The 23,253-nt window shown below is 30.3% G+C and overlaps 1 protein-coding gene across 1 annotated transcript; it reads right to left on the reverse strand.

Annotated features, from left to right (window-relative positions):
* Window positions 1-9,750: 9,750 nt before the first annotated feature.
* Window positions 9,751-10,986, reverse strand: LOC140920686 (secreted RxLR effector protein 161-like). The gene is made up of 3 exons (XM_073369493.1): window positions 10,877-10,986; window positions 10,457-10,777; window positions 9,751-9,811 (listed from the first exon to the last, which is right to left on the reverse strand). The coding sequence occupies exons 1-3, from the start codon at window positions 10,984-10,986 to the stop codon at window positions 9,751-9,753; spliced, it is 492 nt and encodes a 163-aa protein (XP_073225594.1).
* Between the last annotated feature and the right edge of the window lie 12,267 nt (window positions 10,987-23,253).

Here is a 23,253-nt window from a genome sequence, read left to right on the forward strand (position 1 = left end):
ACAAGAAATGGCAAGAACTATTTTAGAAGAATCAAATGTTGAAAGGTATTTTTGGGCAGAAGCCATAAACACTTCTTGCTATATCTTGAATCGTGTATCTATCAGAAAAATCATCAACAAAACTCCATACGAAATCTGGAAAAACAGAAAACCAAACATTTCTTACTTTCATATTTTTGGTTGTTACTGTTACATTCTAAACAACAAAGATCTTATTGGAAAATTTGATGCAAAATCCGATAAAGCGATCTTTCTTGGATACTCAACCGAATCTAAAGGTTATAGAGTGTTCAATTTAAGAACTAATGTTGTTGAAATTAGTATGCATATATTGTTTGATGAGTTTGATGATCTAGATATAAGTAAAAAGGATGAGGAAGAAGAAACTCAAAATGAAACACAGCAGGAAACAAGTCTGCAGAAAACAGAGATTGATAAACAATCTCCGTTTCATTCTCCACCAAAAAGCTGGAAAACCATTGGAGATCATCCTCAAACTCAGATCATTGGAGACACAGCTGATGGAATCCGAACCAGAAGATCATTCAAAAATGATGACGACAGCATGATATCTCAGATTGAACCAAAGTCAATCAAAGATGCTATTACTGATCAATCTTGGATAAACGCCATGAAGGAAGAACTACTACAGTTTGAGAAAAATGAAGTTTGGACTCTAGTACCAGATCCTTTAGATCAAACTGTTATTGGCACTCGATGGGTATTCAGAAACAAGCTTGATGAAGAAGGTAAGGTCGTGAGAAACAAAGCAAGATTAGTAGCTCAAGGCTACAATCAACAAGAAGGTATAGACTATGATGAAACTTTTGCTCCAGTTGCAAGGTTAGAAGCTATTCGAATACTTCTTGCATATGCATCTCATAAACTCATCAAACTGTTTCAAATGGATGTGAAAAGTGCTTTCTTAAATGGTTTTTTAAATGAACAAGCCGGAGTTCAAAATTTCACTAAAAACCTTTAGGAAATCGATTTGGAAATCGATTGGCACTAAGTCAGGGGCTCAGTCATCCTGTCAATCGATTGCCCAATCGATTGGCTCAATGAAAATCCTCAGTTTTAGTTGTATGATTGATTGTTCATGAATCTACCAATGTCTTGATTTGTTATGTTATAATTAGGGGATTGAGAACTTCATTTTACTTTCATTTTTAATTGGCAAAGTATTGCATGAACGTTTCGCATATTGAAAGTCCTATTAAGGTGCATGCTTAGTTGAAAAGTTATTTTGAGCATTTAAAAGCTTAATTGCTATGTGTTAACTGTTATTTTTTTGGTTGGTGACCCTTTACAATTATTGTGGAAATCTGGGCTTTGCCCTCAGATGAGAGTCAGGACGGTCCTACCGGTTCGTACCCTACGGACGGGAATGGAGATGGGAACGCTTGACTGCAGTTACGTTAGGAGGATCTCACGGGGCGCGTGGAGATACTCAGGGTGTATAGCTTTTTGGTAGGATGATCAGATTAGGATGATGTATAGGGACTAGGTGTTTTTTTTTTTATTGGAGTATTTTTAGTTTGGAAAACTGTACTTATACTGATATTGTCAGTTTGACATCTTCTTTGAATGGGTTCCATGTACCATTTGATGTGGTGTAAATGTTTTGGATTTATAATTGGAGAAACTTTTCCGCTGCTTGTAATTTATAATGACTCAATTATTTATCCAAAGGCATTTTCTGATTTAAATCTTTGTTCGTTCTTAATTACTTTTAAAAAAAAAATATACCCTCGCTTTGAAAAACGGGGTGTTACACAAGTCAACATATCATCAAGCATGGGAAAGAGAAAAGAAAGAGTTAAGGAAGGTTAACGAAGAGGCCTACAAATATTTGGTGATGATTCCACCAAGGTTTTGGTCAAAGTCAAGATTCAGTTTCAATTCTAAATGTGATGTGCTTGTCAATAATATGTCAGAGACATTCAATAGTGTCATAATTGGACCTAGAGGGAAACCCACAATGACAATGTTTGAAGACATCAAATTGTACTTAATGGAAAGGTGGGCAAGAAATAGAACTACATTGGAAAGGTATACTTGTTCTGTTCTACCTCAAATCAAGAAAAAGAATTATCAAGAATGTGGATGTGTAGGTAATATTGTGGTTCTATTTTATAATTCTTCTTATGATATAACTGTTTTTTAATTCTTGTCAATTATGTCATGTATTAATTTTGGTTATATTGTGGTTTTGTTTTATAATTCTTGTTATATGTTTATTCTTATTGAATAAGGTATGCTGGTGAAAACATATTCGAAGTTAGTAACATCACCCACATAGGAGACAAGTTTGTGGTATCACTGGAAAAGAAAGAAAGTTCATGCAGGAAGTGGATGCTTACTGAAATTCCCTGCTGCCATGCAGTTTGTTGCTGCAATTTCATCAAACAAGATCCAGAAGAATTGATTCCAATATATTATAGGAGAGAGACATATGCGGCTTGTTACCGACCTATTATTTACCCATCAAATGGACAAAATCAATGGCCTCAAACTCCATATCCTGATGTGTTACCACCACCATCAAGAAGGCTTCCAGGAAGGCCCAAAAGGTCAAGGAACAAAGATGACAATGAAAAAAAATAAGGACTCAACAATGATTAGTAGGAAAGGGATGCCAAATAAGTGCACAAAGTGTAAACAAACTGGTCATAACAAGGCATCATGTCCAAGCCAAACCCAAGAAAACCAAACTCAAACTGAAGCTTCCCAAACTGACCTGACCCAAACCCAAAGGAAAACCCAAACTGAAACTGAAGCTCTGCAGACCCAAACCCAAACTGAAACTGAAGCTCTGCAGACCCAACCTGACCTGACCCAAACTGAAACTGCCCAAGTCCAAACACAACCTATCAAACCTAGAGGAAGACCCAAGAAAAACCAACCCACACAAGCCCAATCTCAACCTGTCAAACTCAGAGGAAGACCTAAGAAAACCCATCCACACAAGCCCAATCTCAACCTAACCAGGCCAAACCTGTCAAACTCAGAGGAAGACCCAACAAAAACCCACCCACATAAGCCTAGTCCCAGCCTGCACAAGCTCAGTTCCAGCCTGCACGATCTCAGTCCCAGCCTGCACGATCTCAGTCCCATCCTACAGAAGCTCGGTTCCAACATGCAGAAGCTCAGTCCCAGCCTGCACAAGCTCAGTTCCAGCATGCAAAAGCTCCGTCCTAGCCTGCACAAGCTCGTTTCCAACATGCAAAAGCTCAGTCCCAGCATGCACAAGCTCAATTTCAGCATGCACAAGCTCAGCCAAGACCTTTTAGGCAAAATTTCAAAACATGGAGGAAATAATATTAGGAATAGTCACATGGAGGAACTGTCACTTTTTGATATTAAGAACTCTTTGATATATCATTCTGTTTATTTATTTGTCATTATGTTTATTAGGAACAAGTCAGCATTATGTTTATTATGTATTTGTCATTCTGTTTTGGTAATTGCATGCCATTTGCTGTCTTTTGTACCACTTGAAGCAAGAACGAATATTGAGTTATGAGTTATGACTTATGAATGGATGAATTTTGAGTAGTGAATGAATTATGAGTTATGAACGAATTTTGTCCAGGATTCAACAATGAATTATGAATGAATTATTGTGTTATGAATGAATTCTGAAGCAAGCATGAACAACAATGAATTCTGTCCAGAATTCAAGAATGAATTACTATGTTATGAATGAATTTTGTTCAGGAACAAGGGTATTATTTTGATTGTAATTTTGTTCAGGAACTCTGTTATTTTGTTCAAGAACTCTATTATTTTGTTCAGGAACAAGGGTGTTATTTAGATTTTGTTTAGGATTCAACAATGAATTATGAATGAATGAATTAATCTGTCATTAATGAACTTTGTTCATGAATGAATTACTCTTTATGAATGAATTATGCATTGTGATTTTATTTATGAATGAATTATGCATTCTGATTTATACAAATCGAACACTAATATGTTCCAAATGTCATACAACCAAGATAATTGAATTAATGCATTATGATTTTCTTTATGAATGAATTCTGTATTCTTCATTCTTATTTTTTTTTCATCAATTTAAATGAATGAATTAATAATACAATTGCAGATAAATCAAACATTATATTGACAGTAATACTTTAAAAAAGAACAACCAAGATAATTGGAGGCACAATTGATGCAAAAGCAAAATACACTAATATGTTCCAAATGTCATACAACAAACTCATTCATTACTACATACTTACAACAAATCTACTACATCAACATCAAGAAAATTACATCAACTACAATAAGTTCATTTCAGAGCTAAGGTCAACAATAAAACAACACTTATTACACCAAACAAAAAGCATAAAAATAGCAGCAACTTCATCTTAATAATGGTTGGCTTGTGATCTCCATGCATCTTCAAAATGACATTCCTAAAAGTCACAATCTCCAACTCCTTTTGAGGGCACTCTAAACATTGTGTATGTATTTGTTGTTGATTTCTCTATTGTGCTTGAAGTCTATAGTCTGAATCCCAAACAAAGTAATTGCATATGGATTCAATGTCATAACTCTACAATTGATGAACAAAGGCAACATCAATAATATTTTTTTCAAAAATTTTAATCTAAACCAAAAACAATAAATCTAATAACCCTAATATGAGAAAACCAATCTAAAAACCAAAATCCCGAATACCAATCTAACAACCTCAAATAAAATAATCTAAAACCATAAAGGTATTGATGCTTACCACAAAATTCCTACAGCCCCAAAATTTTCTTCCTCTGTTCGGACCCAATTTTTTTCACTGTGCGCATTACAGGTTTCAGACCACAAGCACAATTTGGCAGCTCACGAATTCCATTAGAAATAAAAGAACCATAGTTGTACGATGTTGAGTTGTAGGAGGTTGAGTTTGACCCATTTGTGAAAGAGGCAGCCATGAACTCGAGAATTGAAATTGTAAATGAATCGTGAATTTGGGAAAGTTAGGGTTCATGAATTTGGAAATTTGGAGAAGGGATATGAGAAAGTTAGGATTTATGAATTTGAGAATTTGGAGAAGGGAAATGACAACATAAACCAAACAACATAAAGAGAAATGGGAGAGAAAACCTAAATGAAGAGAAAACGGAGGAGGGATTTTTTAACGTTTTTCTAACAGAACCTCACTTAAAGGGTAACCCTGAAATTATTTAAAAACATAAAGGACCAAAACGAGGAAAAAAAAAAAGATAAAGGACTAAATCGTTAACTGAAATTAAGTTAAGGAACTATAGGTGGTATTTACCCAAAAAAAAAATAAAAAAAAAATATATATATACATATATATATATATATATATATATATATATATAAATTTAAATAATAATTAACCAGTATCTCAATTAATGTTATTTACTAAATTTAGAGGTGAATGATTTGGGTCAGATATTATATTCGAGTGTTTGAATTTTAAAACCCGTTCTACTCTTAAGATTCGTTTGATGTGCAAGATATGGTATAAACATGATAAAATATAAAGTTGAATAACGATATAATAGCGATAAGATAAATATTATCATATCTTGTATTCTATAAACACCCAATAATCAATAGGATGAAAATATTTTATTTTGCCATATATTTAGTACACATCTCATTATGATATGATATAATATATTATATTTAAATAACAAAATTACCATTGTGAACAATTACGTATTAGTTTTTTTTTTAAATTAACTTATTATATTTTAAAAACAAAATAATAAGTAACCAAATAATTCTATTTTATTTGTTAAAATGTAAATAAAAGATATGATATATATTATATGTAAATGACAAAAATACCCTTGTAAACAAATTATATTTATTTTAAAATTTTAATTAATTTTCATATTGTGATAAAATCATAAATTTTTTTAAATAAATTATTAATATTTAATTTTTAAATTTAATATCAAATTCAATTAATTATTTTTATATTTATATTTGATTAAGTTTATATTTTTATATTTTAGATTATGTTTTATAAATTATTTTTATGTTTATATTTTATTATCTTTCAATTTTATATTTTAAATTATATTTTATAAATGTAATTAAGTAAATTAATGTTCTTATCCTATCTTGTTAGTTTCTAACAACTCATATTCAGGATATTAATTTTAACTAGAGAGAAAAGATATAATAGAGTTCGGAATTAACTTATTATATCATGTTAGTTCATCAAACATTAAATTAAGACAATATATAATAATTTATTTCTGTCATATCTTTTATCATGTCCATCAAACAAACTCTTTTGATAATCGGACTAGGTCGAAGTCCCATAATGCCCCTTTTATCAGCCCCTGTTTAACGAATGAAAGTAATACTAAAATACTTTTTTGTCTTTCAATATAACTTTTAAATTTTAGTTTGACCCTATAACTTTTAAAAGTTTTAAGTATGTCCTAAATTTTATTTTAAATTTCAATATGACTCTCTTTGTTTAAATTGAGTTAGAAAAGGACCCAATGATATGTTGTCTTTTAAATACAGGGACCATTTTGTAATAAAAATGGACAACATGTTAATAACTTTTGCAAAATAAAAAATCATTTTAGAACTAAAAAACAAAGGTCCTAATTGAAACTTTGAAAAGTTATGGACCAAATTGCATATCAAATATTGTATTCGGTTTTATATATAAGAGAATTTTTGAACAATTTTTTGGTTCTATAATATAAGAAAAAGTTTCATCTTTTAAGACACATTTATTGTCAAAATTACTTGTATACTCTTATTTAAGACATTTATCTTTGTTAATATTATTAACGTGTTTTTAATATATCGTATGATTTATTTACTCAAATTCATTAAAACACAGATCTTGTCCTAGATATGTTAAACAAACAAAAAATAAAGTAATAAATCAAAAAACAAAATACTTGATGCACCATGCATAAAATAGACCTTGACCACTAGAATACCATTCTAGAGTTTTAAATATTTTTTCCCTTCTTTAAATCTAATATATGTCATGGCACACATGTTTTCATCTCTAGGAAACTTGCACACAAGAGTTTACACTGGAGATTGCTATATAGTACAGTATACATTTGCATGCAAAGAAAGGAATCGGGCAATCTTTTATGCTTGGCTTGGCTGCAAATGTGTAATGGTAAGTTTTGGATAAACTCAATCTCATCTAGTTTCATTAGGCTTTGCTGATGTTTCTCTTGATAACTTATAACACAAGGTTTGGAACTGCTTAATGTATGTCATGCACTAGAGATTATTTGCGTTTTTTGTATCTATTTTCTTTTGAATCAGAATGGCAGCCAACATTGCTTCCGGTATCTGTGAGGGAATGGAACGAACGGGATGTTCTTGGCGGAAAGGCCGAATATCCAAAAGAGAAAGAGATTCATAGATGATCCACATTTGTTTGCTTTAAAAATAACCAAAGGTAAAAAAAATCAAACTTATGAGAAAAATAATCTAGATCTTATTTGGTTTAGAATTATCGACAGGTGAAATGACAGGAAAAACATGTCTAATTGATGGTTTTGTTTCTCACACAAATTTATTGGAACTTCAATTCAGGAGACTTCCAGGTATATTACTATTAGCATTGAGGCCATTTAGTTTTTGTTTTGAAAAATTATGTGAACTTTGCATTTATGCCTTCTTTGTCAAGAAAAAGTTCCAATGCATAAGTATATTATTTTATTTGAATGTGGCTTTGATGTAATGTTTTAGGTGAAAGAGATACACAATTATACATGATGACTTAATTACTGAAGATGTTTTATTGCTTGATTGGCAAAGAGAGATTTATATTTGGTAAGTTGTCAGCTTTTCACCTTTGTTGATCTCAAGGATTGCCACACCAAGTTGGTATCACTAATTGTTTGATAGTTCCATCTTCATAACTAATTTCTTGATGCATAAAATGGGGCCAAAATATGCAAGTACCAATCTAGTATGGACTCACTTTTTGCTACTTTCTTACCATGGGAAAAGTTATATAGTTAATTCAACATGTCTTGTATTGATTAATAGACAGTTAAGGAGGCTAGAATATGGTTAAGAAGTTAGTTAGTTTGTTATAACATGTAACGTAGCAAACTATTTGATAAATAGCAAAGGCTGGGCACATTGCTTGTGCAACAAGTAACATCAATAAACTTGATTCAGTTCATTCTATTCTTTCCAATTCCAATTCCAATTCCTATCATTCCCTAATCAGTTCTAACAATTAGGATCAGAAGCTTGGGTTCTGATATAGGGAAACACGAGTGAAAAGAGAGAGGATTTCAAATTGAGAAGCACAAAGTGTGAGTGAAAGAAACAAAAGGGAATCATGAATGGATAAGGGAATTTTACATCCAACTTGCGAATCCTTGATGGAAGAAATTGGGAGAGATGATATGCATCAACGAAATCACTATTGGGAGCTCAAGAAGTGTTTGAGATTGTTCAAGAAGGCTATGAACAGCTAGGTCCCAATCCAATAGAAAGACATCAAGCCAACTTCAAGAATTTAAAGAAAATAGACTGCAAAGCATTGTTTTACATCCAGCAGAGTGTGTATTCAAATAATTTTAAGAGAATTTAGAAGGCATCAACATCAAAGGAGGCATGAGACATCTTGGTGAAGTATTACATAGGTGGTGAAAAAACCAAGAAAGTGAAGCTTCAAATGTTTAGAAGGCAGTATGAATTGTGGCAGATAGAGGAAGATGACAGTGTGGCTGATTACTTCAGTAGAGTGTAGGCAAATACCAATCAAATGCAAGGAAATGGTGAAGTGATAAATGGATTATGAGAACATTGATGCCAAGGTATGATCACATAGTGGTGGCCATAGAAGAATCAAATAACCTTGAGACATTGAAAGTGGAAGACTTGCAAGGATCATTAGAAGCCCATCAATTGAGATTAAAGAAAGAAGTACAATAACTCAATTGTAGGCACTGTAGGCTCGGGCTAGCAACAAGAAAGCCAGTCAAGATGAAGGGAAAATCCAAGTGGTACAAGAAGCACGACTCAAATGAAGGGGCTGAAAATTCAAGAAATCAGAACAATAGTGATAATTGCAGCAACAAGAAATCAAATGGAAAAATGCCCCCATTTTTGACAATTATAACATTGAATGCCCTGGATATATCTATTTAAAAGAAAAAGTGAAGGGTTTGACGTGTTCAAAATATTCAAAGTAATGGCAGAAAACTAAAGTGGCTGCAATCTAAAAATACTCAGGACAGATAGAGGAGGAGAATACAATTCTCATGAGTTCCATGAGTTTTGTGATAGAGAAGGAATGTTACATGAATTGACTGCACCATACAAACCACAACATAATGGAGCTGTTGAAAGGAGAAACATAACCATATTGAACATAGGTAGAAGCATGTTGAAGGGAAAGAAAATGCCTCACAAGTTTTAAGGAGAAGCAGTGTCCATTGTAACATACATATTGAACAGGTGTCCAACCAAAATAATTGGCACTAAGACACCTGAAGAGGCCTGGTCTGGGAGGAGCCCATATGTGAGTCATCTAAAAGTGTTTGGATCACTGTGTTTCAGACATGTGCCTGTCCACAACATAAGAAAATTGGTTGATAGGACTGAGTAGATGGTGCTGCTGGGGTATGAATCAACTGGGGATTATAAGCTTTAAAATCCAAACAAAGAAAAGATAGTAATAAGCAGGGACATACTAGTCGATGAATCAAAACATTGGGACTGACAAATAAATGCAGTCAACTCAAGCAGTGCAACTAGCTAAGGTAGAACAACCAACTCAATAAGTGCAGCCAGCTCAAGCAGTGCAACAGTAATGGAACTGGTTAATGATTATCCAACATAAATAGAACCTCAGCCAACTCCATACCCAAGGAGGCATTCTGGGAGAATTAGACAACCCTCAATCAGATTTAACCAATATGAAATAACATCTGATTTAACAATCTATGTAGATGGATAATTGATACTGAAGAAAGTAAAATGCAAAATATTTTCATATTTTATTACTAAAGCCCTAAACTGTTTATATAGGGAAAAATAATTACAATAACAATACTGAGTCAAAATGACAAAAATTATAAAATAAAAATAAACAAAATAATATAAAATAAAAGATAATTTAATATGATTTTCCTTGATTCTTCAACATCCCATCTCAAGTTGGTGCATAGATATCTGTCATGCCCAACTTGGTTATAAGTCGCTCAAAGTTGAGTTTTGCTAAACTTTTTGTCAAGATATCATCAATTTGCTGATTGAAAGTCACAAATGGCAAACATATAATTCCAACATCAATTTTTTCTTTTTTTGAAATGATGGGCAATCTCAACGTTCTTGGTTTTATCATGTTGTACAGGGTTGCGAGCTATACTTAATGCTGCTTTGCTATCACAAATTTTTTTTAAGGGTGACTCAACTTTCATTTTCAGTTCATCAAAGAGTTTACAAATCCACAAAAGTTCACAGATTCCTTGAGCCATTACTCTGAATTCGACTTCTGCACTGCTTCGAGCAAAAAAACCCTTGTTTCTTATTTCTCCAAGTGACTAAATTTTCCCAAACATAGGCACAATAACCAGTAGCAGATTTTCTATCAGTAACTGATCCTACCCATTCAACATACGTAAATATAGAGGCTTCTCTATCATTAGTTTTCTTGAAGTACAAACTTTTTCTAGGATTGGATTTCAAGTACCTTAAGATCTGATAAACTGCCTCCAAGTGTTCTTCATAGGGAGAATGCATGAATTGACTTAAAACACTCACAGATAAAGTGATGTCAAGTCTATTATGGGTTAGATAAATAAGTTTTCCAACCAACCTCTAGTATCTTCCAATCTCAATAGGAACATTGCCTTTCTCCCAAAGTTTAGAATTTAATTACATAGGAGTATCTGCTAGTCTACACCCACCCATCCCAATTTCTTCCAAGAGATCTAGGATGTATTTCCTTTGAAAAACAATAATTCCCTTCTTTGAGCGAGCAAATTCCATGCCAAGAAAATATTTAAGTGCGCCTAAATCTTTGATCTCAAATTCTTTTGTCAAATATTTATTGAATCTTTCCATCTCAACAATGTCATCTCATGTGAGAATAATATCATCTACATATACAATTAGAATTGCAATTTTATCAACATTAAAGAACTTCATGAACAACGTATGGTCTGATTGTCCCTGCATATATCGTTTCCTTTTGACAGACCGAATGAATTTTTCAAATCAAGCCCTGAGGAATTGCTTGAAACCATAAAAGGGATTTTTGTAGTTTGCACACATTCGAACCAAAATTATCTTCAAAGCCAGACTATCCATGTATACTTCCTCCTCTAAATCACCATTTAGGAAATCATTTTTTTACATCAAGTTGGTTAAGAGGTCAATCTAAATTCACCGCCAAGAACAAGAAAACTCTAATAGTGTTTAATTTGACAATAGGAGCAAAAGTCTCTAAGTAATCAATGTCATATGTCTGAGTAAACCATTTAGCAACCAAGCGTGCCTTATATCTTTCAAATATGTTATCAAAATTATATTTCATAGTAAAAACCCATTTACAACCAATAGTATTATTTCCTATAGGTAACGTCATGACTCTCCAAGTTTGATTTTTCTCAAGAGCTCTCATCTCCTAAAGAACAGCTTCCTTCCACTTTGGAATTTTTAGATCCTCTTGTATATTTTTTGGAATTTTTACAACAGACAACTTAGAGATAAATGCAGCAAATGAATAAGAAAATTTAGTGCATGATCTAACAGGTTTTCTAATTGTAATAGGAATGTCTATATCAGGATACTCACCATGAATCTTAAGAACAAAAGAAGACTTACATGTATCAAGATGATATGTTGGATTATCTATTGGTTCAGAATCATGGAAGGGTCGGAGAATGGGTCCTTCATTTCTCTATTTATGGTTTCTTTTTTCAAAGACATTTTCCTTCCAAGTAGGGTCAATGGTAGTAAACCTGTTTTGTGTCTCTTTATCTAATTCATTATGTTGTAGCATTTATGGTGGTCCTTCATTATTATTGAGATAAAAAATTTGATCATTGTGATTTCGATTTGAAATTGTCGCCCCCGAATCTGTCGAAACCTCATTCATAAGTGGATTGAGTTCCAATATAGATTCTTGGGAATTTTCTTTTGGTGCATCAAAATAAGTCTCGGAATTTTGAGACAACACTATATCAGTTAAAGTAATAATGTTTTCAAAAATAAAAGATGAATCTTCCTTAAAATTTCGCCTTTGAAGATGAATGTTAGTAAAAAATGGTTGATTTTCAACCAAAGTAACATCCATTGTTATAATTTTTTTTTGGTTCAAAACACTGATACCCCTTTTGAGTTGGAGAGTAACCGATAAACACACATTTTATTGTTCGTGGCTCGAGTTTGTCAAGTTGTTTATATTGATGAACACAAGCAGTGCAACTAAAAACTTTTAGTGGCAAATCAACATAGACACTAGTCAAAGAAAAATAATTTTGAAAAACATCAAGTTGGGTATGAAAATCTAAAACTTTAGATGATATTCGATTAATTAAATATGATGTAGTTAAAACATCTTCACCGCACAAATATTTTGGAACTTTATTTTCAAATTGTAAAGCTCTAACAACCTCAAGAAGAGACCTATTCTTTCTCTCAACAATTCCATTTTATTGGGGTGTACACAAGAACCTTGATGAACAACCTCATTTGCCAGAAAAAAAAAATCGAACAAAAGTATATTAAAATATTTTGTACTATTGTCACTTCTAAAAACTTGAATATTTGTTTGGTATTGAGTGTGCACCATTTTAAAGAAAATTTTGATAACCCGTCCAACTTTCAATTTTTCTTTCAACAGATAAACCCAACAAATTCTAGTATGATCATCAATAAAATTTATAATCTATTTTTTATTAGAAAATATGTGTATTCTATTAGGACCCCAAACATCTTTATGCATAACTGCAAACAGTTTTGATTGTTTATATGGTTGTATAGAAAAACAAGAACCGTGATGTTTAGCAAATTCACAAGTTTCACAATGAAATAAAGACGAATCCTTCTTAGAAAATAATTTAGGAAACAAATGTTTGAAATACGGAAAACTGGAATGTTCTAACCGTAAATTCCATAACATAATATCATCATTATTAGAAGAAACAAAAATAGCTTCGAAGCAGGTACTCGTTTTTAGTTGGTCTTTGAAGTCGAGTCCATTGTCAAGATATTAGAGTCCTCCACTCTCGTTAGCATTGCCAATCATCTTGCCTGTGCTCAAATCCTTAAAAGTGCAATGAGAATGAAATAAGTTAGCTTGACAATTTATATCGTTTGTTAATTTAGTAATGGATAACGAATTACATGATAAATTTGGAACATGTAAGACATCTTTTATGGTTAACACATGCAACACAATAACATAACATTTCCCTGCAATGGCAAAAAGAGAGCCATCTATAATTTTAATTTTGTGGTTACATGCACAAGGACTATAAGAAGAAAACATACTCGACTCCCTAATCAATATGATCAGTAGCACAAGAATTGATAATCCAAGTATGTTTGAGAGTGATACTGCGTAGAGCAGTATTTGGAAAATTACCTATTTGAACTATAGAGCAAGAAGAAGTTTGAGACTTAGGAAGTTTGTACAATTGATTTAATTGTGCCATGGACGTTTGCAATGTTTGCACCATGGTTTATTGCCATATCTCTTCCCGTCTTAATTCTTAGTGACTAGGGCAAAGCTTTCAACATCAACAACAAAAGGTGACTTACCCATCGTAACACCTTGTCTCGTCTCTTCTCTCCTAACTTGTGAGAACGCTTCCCAAAGTGATGGCAATATAATCTTTCCCAATATTTTGACTCAGACTTCATCAAGCCGCTTATTAAGCTCAACCAAGAACATGAATACCCGGTCGTTGTCCTGTCTCTTAAGAAACAAAACACTATCCTAACAAAACTTCCAATGTTCATCATAGCAGAGATCCAATTCTTTCAATATTGTTATCAACTCATTATAATAGGTAGTGACATCTCTATCTCTTTGTTGTCATGTCACAATTGTGATTTGAGATTGAAAATTTGAGAAGAATTCTGAATATCAGAATATGTTTCTTTGATAACCTCCCAAACTTCCTCTGTAGTAGGCAAAAACATAAAAGGTTTTCTAATCGTTGATTCCATATTACTAAGCATCCAAGCAATAATAATAGAGTTCTCAAATTTCCAAAACCTGTAATTCAGATCAGTTGTGGCAGGCATTTGCACCTCTTTTTTGAGGAAACCATATTTTCCCTTACCATCTAGTATCAATCTTATGGTTTGGGACCATTCGACATAATTTTTTCCATTGAGTTTCTGGATTTCAACCTTTATGGAATTAGAAGTTTCCTTATGGCAAAAAAATATGGAAAAAACATTTTTAAATAAACCATTCCAACCGCACTGCCGCATAGGCCGCCGCCACTTTTGCCTGGGCATTTGCCAATGTCGTCTAGGCCGCTGCCACTGCCTAAACCAATATTGCTGGAGTTGTTGACTACTTTTAATTTTTCACCCAAACCATTGTCGCTACTGCCGCCGTTACCCATTAGGGCTGTCTTCCATAGGGTATTGTGTGCCATTAGGTATTGTGGCTATTAATTTTGGTGCCCCAAACCTTACTGGGTTGTGGAAAGTTTTACATAACCCTAACCAAGAGCTCTTGATACCATGAAGAAAGTAAAAGACAAAATACTTTCATATTTTATTACAATACCCCTAAGCTGTTTATATATGGGAAAAAATAATAATAGTAATATTGAGTAATAATAACAAAATCATAAAATAAAAATAAACAAAATAATATAATACAAAATAAAAGAGAATCAAATCTAATTTTCCTTGATTCTTGAACAAATACATTTTGCATTGAACCATACATTGAAGATGAGGCCCTAAGTGATCCAAGATGGAGAATAGCAATGGAGGAAAAGCTCAATGCCATAGAAAAACAAAACCTGAGAGCTGATGACCCTGCCAGTACACAAAAGACCAATTGATGTGAAATGGGTCTATAAAATCAAGATGAAGCCTGATGGACAAATTGAAAAGTACAAAGCCAAACTTGTAGCAAATGGATTTCTGCAGAAGCCTGGACTAGATTATGATGAAGTCTTTGCACTAGTGGCCAGAATTGAAATAGTGAGGCTTGTAGTGTCAATGGCCAATTACATATGATGGACCATGCATCAATTGGATGTAAGATCAACATTTTTTAATGGGACATTAGAGGAAGAAGTGTATGTGAAACATCCACCAGGATATGAGATAAAGGCAAAGAAGACAGTGTGTATAAAATGAGGAAAACATTATATGGCCTGAAGCAAGCTCATAGGGCCTAAAACAAGAGGATTGAAATGTTCCTCATAGAGCAACAATTTGAAAAGTGTGTAAATGAACATGGAGTCTATGTTAAGAAGGCAACAACAACACCTACACTATTAATATGTCTTGTCAAAACCGTGATTCTCCTTATGTATTTTAGGAAGTTTTATATTTGTTGTATTTCTGTAATAGTTGTATCTTGCTATTATTAGGTTTATGTATTTAGGATCAATCCCATAATCATAGGGATTTGTTTCCTTAGAATTAGCTGTCCATATTTCCTAAAATAAGTTGCAGGCTCATGTATATATATAGGTCTAGTGACCTCATAATAATATAAGAAAGAATATTATTCCTTCTAAATTTCAGATGGTATCAGAGCTGCTGATCCTTGGGAGCCTCTGATCGTGCCTGTAAACCCTAAGTTGCAGCCTTCATTGTTGCGCTACCTTTAAGCATTGTTGCAGCCTTCATTGCAGCACAACCCTCTCTACCTTGATCGCACCTGGTCATGGCTGAGGTCATGAATCCTATTCTGGAAACTGGGGATAGACCCCAGACTGCTGGAGAATTGCAGAATGTTCATTTTGCTTTTTTTATTTAATTAGATTCTTCTATAACCCGCAAACCTAACTTAGTTAAATCTAATAGTTCATTGGTCAAAAGTACTTGCTTAATTGAGTTTATAATAAATAGTACCCTTATAAGAACTATACTCTATTTGACAAGTATTGAGTACTAGTTTGATGTCGAATGGAACATCTATTTATATAATATATTAAAATAAATTTTTAACTTTATTCAATGAAACATCACACTTATATTCCACATTATAGTATTTGTGTTACGTTACTTATATTCTTATGTGATACTATTTATATGTCTCTATAATCTATCTTATGTTTTTTATTTTTCAATTTAATTTTTGCATCTCACACATCATCATATACATATGTTGAAAACTCACATAAAAGCTTATTATGAAAATAATTTTATCATCTTCTCACTTTAATTACCTTTCAATGTTACTCCATTTCTAACTTTGTATATAATTGATAACAAAATACATCATATCTAATGTTATCTCATGGCAAATGTTTCAATGATCATATACAAATATGAACCCAATCTCACAAAGTCGTCTCTCCTTATTTCTTGAAAAATTTGTGTCTCCGTCGGTAAACTTCTCTACATTTATGGAACCAATTTTAAATTGTCCACACAATTAGACAAACCACCTATATGTGTGTGTGTGTGTGTGTTTTCTTTTGAGACATTTTATCGTGTATCAAAGACCAAAAATATTAGAACCGATACATCTCGACACATTTCAAATGTTGTAGCTTTAAGTTTGAAAAATTAAATTTATATATATAAGAAAGAATCTAGGTATTTGCAGTTCTATTTCATTCTATTAGATTTTAACCACACCTTTGATTTTCTCTGCATCAATTTGTAGCTTATGTCTTCAAACTATGAATATTACTTTCATCTACAAATTTGATACGACCTTCAAATATAATCTCTTTTATATTTAATTGATTCAATATTAGAGAATCTAAATTCATCTCTCACCTAACTCAATCATGCTAAAATATGGACTTTTAAAATAATGTCTACTTAACTTTTTTAAATTTTAATTAAAAAAAACTTGATCAGTGATATTTTATTATTTAATACAAAAGATTGCAATTTTAATCTTTTTTATTAGTTAATAAACAAAATTTTGATCTATATTTGAAAATGAAATTTACTTTAAACAAAACATTTCAAGTTTCAACAAATAAATACATATTAATACTAAATTTAATTTGAAAAATGACATATTCAATAATAATCTTCCTTCATAAAATATTCAATAATACTACTTCACAAAATAATAATGACATATTCAATAATATTATTAATAGTTGAACCATATTTGTGTTAAAAAAAATATAGTTTATGTCTTCAAATTAAAAAATAATAAATAACAAATAAATAAATAAAAACTATTTTCATCTAGAAATTTAACGTGACCTTCAAATACAACCGCTTTTATATTTAATCACTTCAATATTACAATCAACCATCATAAAATATGGATGTTTAAAATAATGTGAACTTAATTTTTTTAATTTTAATAAAAAAAAATTGATCAACGACATTTTATTATTTCATACAAAATATTGCAAATTTAATTTTTTTTAATAGTTAATAAACAAATTTTTAATAAATTTATTTGATAAATAATTGAAATTTACTTTAAACAAAGTGTATCATCTTTCAACAAATAAATACATACTAATACTAAATTTAATTTGAAAATTCATTTATCCTTAAACTTATCATTTTACTTTTAATATCCCTTCGCAAAATAATAATGACATATTTTACTTTTAATAGCCGAAACATTTTTTGTTTCTAAGTAAATGTTAGAAAATTAGTGACTATATTAGTTTTATCATATTTTAGACCTAAATCCTTCTTTTTAAAATTATTTAGTATTCCTCACCAACCAAACTATACCTTAATTTAAATACGTCCTTATTTTAATTCATTACTTATACATGCAAATAAAATATCACTTAAATTGCAATAAAAAATTAATAAAGTTTCAATTAAACGTTAAAGTCAATTGAATGTTATATATCTAAATCAAACGTTAAAGTTAATGAAACTATCTGACAGATTCATTAATTAGTGATACAATAGACTAACTCAATAAAAAAATTGAGAAAAATACATTACTTAGTAGTTAATCAAGCAAATTTCAAGCTTCAATTCAATTAGTGTCAAAAATAGAAAATGCTTCACTGTGTGTTTGATTTCAGTTTGAAAAGACTCATAACATCAACTCTTAGCTTATAAAGTGATAATCAAGATGAAAAACAATTGAGTCCTGATCTGACTTGCTCAGTACCACACACAAAACACATGTAGTACAAAGCTATCCCAATTTTGTGTTTGGAAAGCACCAAAATCACGGTGGAAAACCTAGGTCAACCAGAAACTACATATTGGAGTTTCTTAAAATCATGGCGGGAAGCTCCAAACTCAAAGTAGCGGTTGCTCCTACTCAACCAAACACACACTCTTAGTGTGTAACTGAGTTTGGCAGAATCACAATATACCACCGTGATTTTAGCAAAAGACTTTAAATCTACAAAAAAAACTACAATGTTATAGTGTTTTCGATAAAAAGTTACTTTATTAGTGTAAATTTGACGCTACTAGAATAGATCACTCACTCCCACCACAAATTCAATCAGGTCAACCAAGTATCCAAAATCCTACATACATAGTTAACAAAAAGCAAAAAACTTAATTGATAATAGTAGGTTTAATTGCAGTTTTAGTCCCCTTATTTTTACTGATTCACGAAATTAGTCAATTTATTTTAAAAGTTGACAGTTTTGGTCATTCTATCAAATTTTGAAACTAAAAAATAATGACGTGATATAGTTTAAATAATGTGACATATAACACGACAATATAGGATGATTAACACCCATGAAATTAGAATAAAACGTTGTAAAAAATTTAGATTTCAACTTCGAAAATTTTTCATATTTTTAATTTAATTAATAATATATAAATAATTAATGCATCTAGATGGTTCTATATTATATAATTGTATGTGACGTCATTAAAAATATGTCAAATCGTCATTTTTTAATTTAAAAATCTGAGAGACTGACCTAAACTGTCGACTTTTAAAATAAAGAGATCAATTTTGTTAATAAATAAAAATAGGAGGACTAAAACTGCAATTAATCTATAATAATAAAAATGAAAATGCATAAGAACACTTTTACAACTTGGGTTATCAATTAAATACAACGATCAATAGTGTACAAAGAGTTATGATCAAGTAGCGTTAGATTGACCATAATCAATAACCTCAGAATCAGAATGAGATATAGAATTAAGAACAATAGCACGACCAATTGAATTAATCCAATCCTCCTTATCTTTATCATTATCAGCAATAAAGAACATAGTGGAATTAATCCAATCCTCCTTATCTTTAAAATTTCTTCAAGCGTCAAAAAGAAATAGCTCTTAACTCTATAAATAACATCAATCATTAAATAAGTTTTTCGTCTTAATAAATAAATTAAATTTGATTTATAATCTATAAACTTTTTTAAAGAAAAAATCATCTTTCAAATAACTTTTGTTGTAGATTTCTAATTTCTAATTTTTAATGAAAATCTATAAGGTAAATTTCAATCGATTTTTTTAACACGTATTGTGGTTAATACCTTAAAATATCTTTAGATTATTGATTTAGTTATTTAATTTTAAATTTATAAAATACTTATGTTGTTTATGAAGATAAATACTAAGGAAATTGATCAAATTGCAAGCTCAAAAAGAAGTCAACAATCAAGTCAATTATAGTCAATATGATATAAGTCTTATAATGTAAAGTACATGATGCAATCTAATATTATTATATTTCAAATGCACATGAGAACCTTCCATTTTAGCATATGCATCAAAATAATTTTTAAAATGTCAAAATGCATGAACAATGTTTGAAAATCAAGTTTTTGACAAAAATCAAAGTTGTATTTGACTAGAGCATGTTGTAGCCGAATACAGACTCAATTCAGTAGCAAAAATTGAATATATGTATTTGATTATGAGATGATGTAGCCGGATACAAATATTAAGTCAGTAGCTAAAACTGGACTTTTGTATTTGACTACAACATGGTGTAGCCGAATACAAAATCAAGTCAATGGCAAAATTCAATCATCTGTATTTGACTACAAGGTGTTGTATTCAAATACAAGCTTAAAATTTTCAAATAGAACTTAACGTTACAGAGGTGTATTCGACTACACACTTGCTGTAGCCGAATACAACTGTGAATCAATGTAATTTTTCAGTTTAGATTCAACTTGGATCATTGCATATGTTCATCAAACCTCTATAAACGATTGTCACTAATCTGAAGTAAGTAGTCGAATACAAAACCAAGTCGGTGTACTCAATTGTTATACACTATTGTTTTCAGTTAAAGTCATTGTTGTGAAATCATTCAAGTTATTGTATAAATTGAAGAAAGTAGTGTATTGTCTTCAAGTGTTGTAAACTTGGATAGTGGTGTGCTACCTTAGGATGATTATTAGAAGTTTGTAACAAAATTCTTAGAGTTGGAGTTGTATTTATTCTAATTCACTCTCTCTCTCTCTCTCTCTCTCTCTCTCTCTCTCTCTCTCTCACTTACTAATATCATTTTTTTAAAATTATTAAATGTGTGGATTACTTATTTTTAAAAACTGTTTTGTAAAACTATTTTTAATATTATATTTTTAAAATTAAAAAATCAAAACAGATAAAATGATATTTTTATTTTTATTTTTCAATTTTTTTCATTCTCTAGTCAAAAAATGTTTTAAAAAGATTAGATTATCAAATAAATTTTCTATTTTTCTCATCTTTAAATCTATTTTTAAAAAAAGTCTCTCAATTAAATTTTTTATTTAATTATATTCTTTAAAATTATTTTTTAAATCAAATTTGTAAAACAATTTTTTAAAAACTAAAATATAAAAGTGTTTCAAACATACCCTCTAGTCTCTACCTTTTTTAAATGGATTGGTTAGTTTTCAGGTGCACGATTGTAGACGGGTCGGTAAAAATAGTTTGGCCAATATATTGTAGTTGAATATTTGATTTTAAAAAAATAATTTTAATCGTTGAATAGTTTGGCCAATATGTTGTAAAAAATAGTTGAATAGTTTGGCCAATATATTGTAGTTTGGCCAATATCTTGTAAAAAATACTTTAGTTATTAAAATGTCAATGGTAAAAATTCTTTCTAAATTGAAAAGTAACTGTAAAAATTCTTTTAAGGTTGATACTGAATTCTAAAACTAGTAAAGAGTGATCAAGAAGTATAGTGTGAAATCAATGACGTTTTGGTGTTAAGCACATTAGTGAAAAATCTCGCAGATTGTGAGGATTGGATGTAGCTCACTTTAGGTGAATTGCAATACATTATTGTGTTATCTTCTTATTCTTACCCTTATTTATTTTTTCACTCATTAATCACATATAACCTATAAATAAACTGTTTTATTTATCTTTAACTCACCCATAATATTTTAGACTTTCTGTTTGAAACTAAGATTGATATTGAATTAATTTGAATTAAGTTTAAGAATTAAGATTTTAAAAAAGGATCACAATTTAAACTTCTTTCTTTGAGATTAATATCGCTACTTCGCAACTTAATTTAAATCCAACATTAATAAGGAGCAAGGCAGTGTTGTTGCACAGTGAGAATTTACTATGCAATTTCAGCAACACGAAAATTTGTGTTTTTTCACATATATTGAAGTTGGTAAAAAAAAAAACACAATAGTGAAAAAGTTGCACAATAGTTAGTAACACAGTAAAACATATACGACATATAATCGAGCTCATTCAACAACAAATTTTTCAACCAAAAAAAAAACCCAAGAAGAGCAACGAGGAAATTGCTACAATTTTATTTTGTTCTCAGTGTGGCGAGGCACCATCATCTATGTTTCAATTTTTTTTTTTAAAAAAACTAAATCAAGGTTTTAGTAACATATAAAGGACTCATGCATTCCATACCCATCACTTGAATTGCAACAAACTAATAAAGATGAACTTCCACGGGCTTTCATATGGTCAATTTTGTTGACACTATTCACGTGTGCAAAGACAAGTATATATTTTGTGCAAATCTGATTTCGGTTTCTCAATCATATTCATGTATGTCCATGAAGAATATTCAATGATATAAACAATCAGACATGAGAACAATGAGAAGAGGAAATTTTGCAGTGCAAGTACAATGAACAACTCGTTGCAAATTCATTCATCCCACTTTATAGCTAATTGAAAGTTGTCAAGAGTTTCAGCACTTCAATTTTATTTTATTTTTATATATTTTGCCATTTTATGTTATTAATCTAGATATTGTGACTTTATTCTCAAATTTATTCTTTTCGATGTTAACTACTTTAAATTGTATTATTCCCAATTCATGTAGTTTTTATTAATTTGAATGAATAAATATTATTTTTAAAAGAAAAAAAAAAACCACACCATTCATACCAAAAAAATATATATTCAAAACTACACATGGAAGTAATGTTTATTTGGTAACAACATGGAAGTAAATTTAAAACTACATTAAATTTTCATTTTATGGAAAACTACATTAAAGTTGATATCATAATAAGTAGATTAAACAGAATACTTTTTAACTGAATGTGACTTGTAAAATTAAATAGAAGACTTTTTTTTTTCCGACTCAATGAAACAAAAGACACAAAGTTCTACTATTCAACCAGAATTAAATATTTTTCCCGAAACCTAAAGTAATTAATCAAACATAAATGAAAATGGTAGTTTTTAGACTGTTTTTTCGGGGGGCAATTAGATTGATTTTTATTCATATTGTATAAATGTAATCATAGTTATTTAAGAGTTTAATTTTGATGTAGTATACTAAAAGTGTGATTTTTTTTTTACAATAAACTAACTATGATTAATTATATTAATGATTTTATAAATAATTATAAATAAAAATTAAATATTATTAATGATTTAAGGATTGTGATTGATTGAAAGTGTAAAAATTATATATACAGAGTGTATATATAAATTAAATTTATTATTTAAACTGAAATTATTTTAAAATAAATTATAGTTTTATTTTTTCATAAAAAATACCTTTTTCATTCCAAATTAGATTTCATTTTAATAATTTTACACAAATTAAGAAATACATTTAGTGCTATATAGAAAAGAAATTATAAAGTACTTCCGTAAATAGAATGAGAAACACAAATTAAAAAAATTAAAAAAAAAAGTAATAAATAGTAAATGACATAAAAATAAAAAAAATAATATTCATTAATATTA

This window comes from Cicer arietinum, chromosome 6, assembly GCF_000331145.2.
Source record: "Cicer arietinum cultivar CDC Frontier isolate Library 1 chromosome 6, Cicar.CDCFrontier_v2.0, whole genome shotgun sequence".
Taxonomy (NCBI): Eukaryota; Viridiplantae; Streptophyta; class Magnoliopsida; order Fabales; family Fabaceae; genus Cicer; species Cicer arietinum.

Coding starts and splice junctions, on each gene's coding strand:
- LOC140920686 (XM_073369493.1), bottom strand. CDS start 10,986: ATGGAATTTGCTCGCTCAAAGAAGGGAATTATTGTTTTTCAAAGGAAA. Junction 10,778..10,876: donor AGACTAGCAGATACTCCTAT/GTAATTAAATTC, acceptor AACCCATAATAG/ACTTGACATCACTTTATCTG. Junction 9,812..10,456: donor AGTAATGGCTCAAGGAATCT/GTGAACTTTTGT, acceptor ATCATTAACCAG/TTCCATTACTGTTGCACTGC.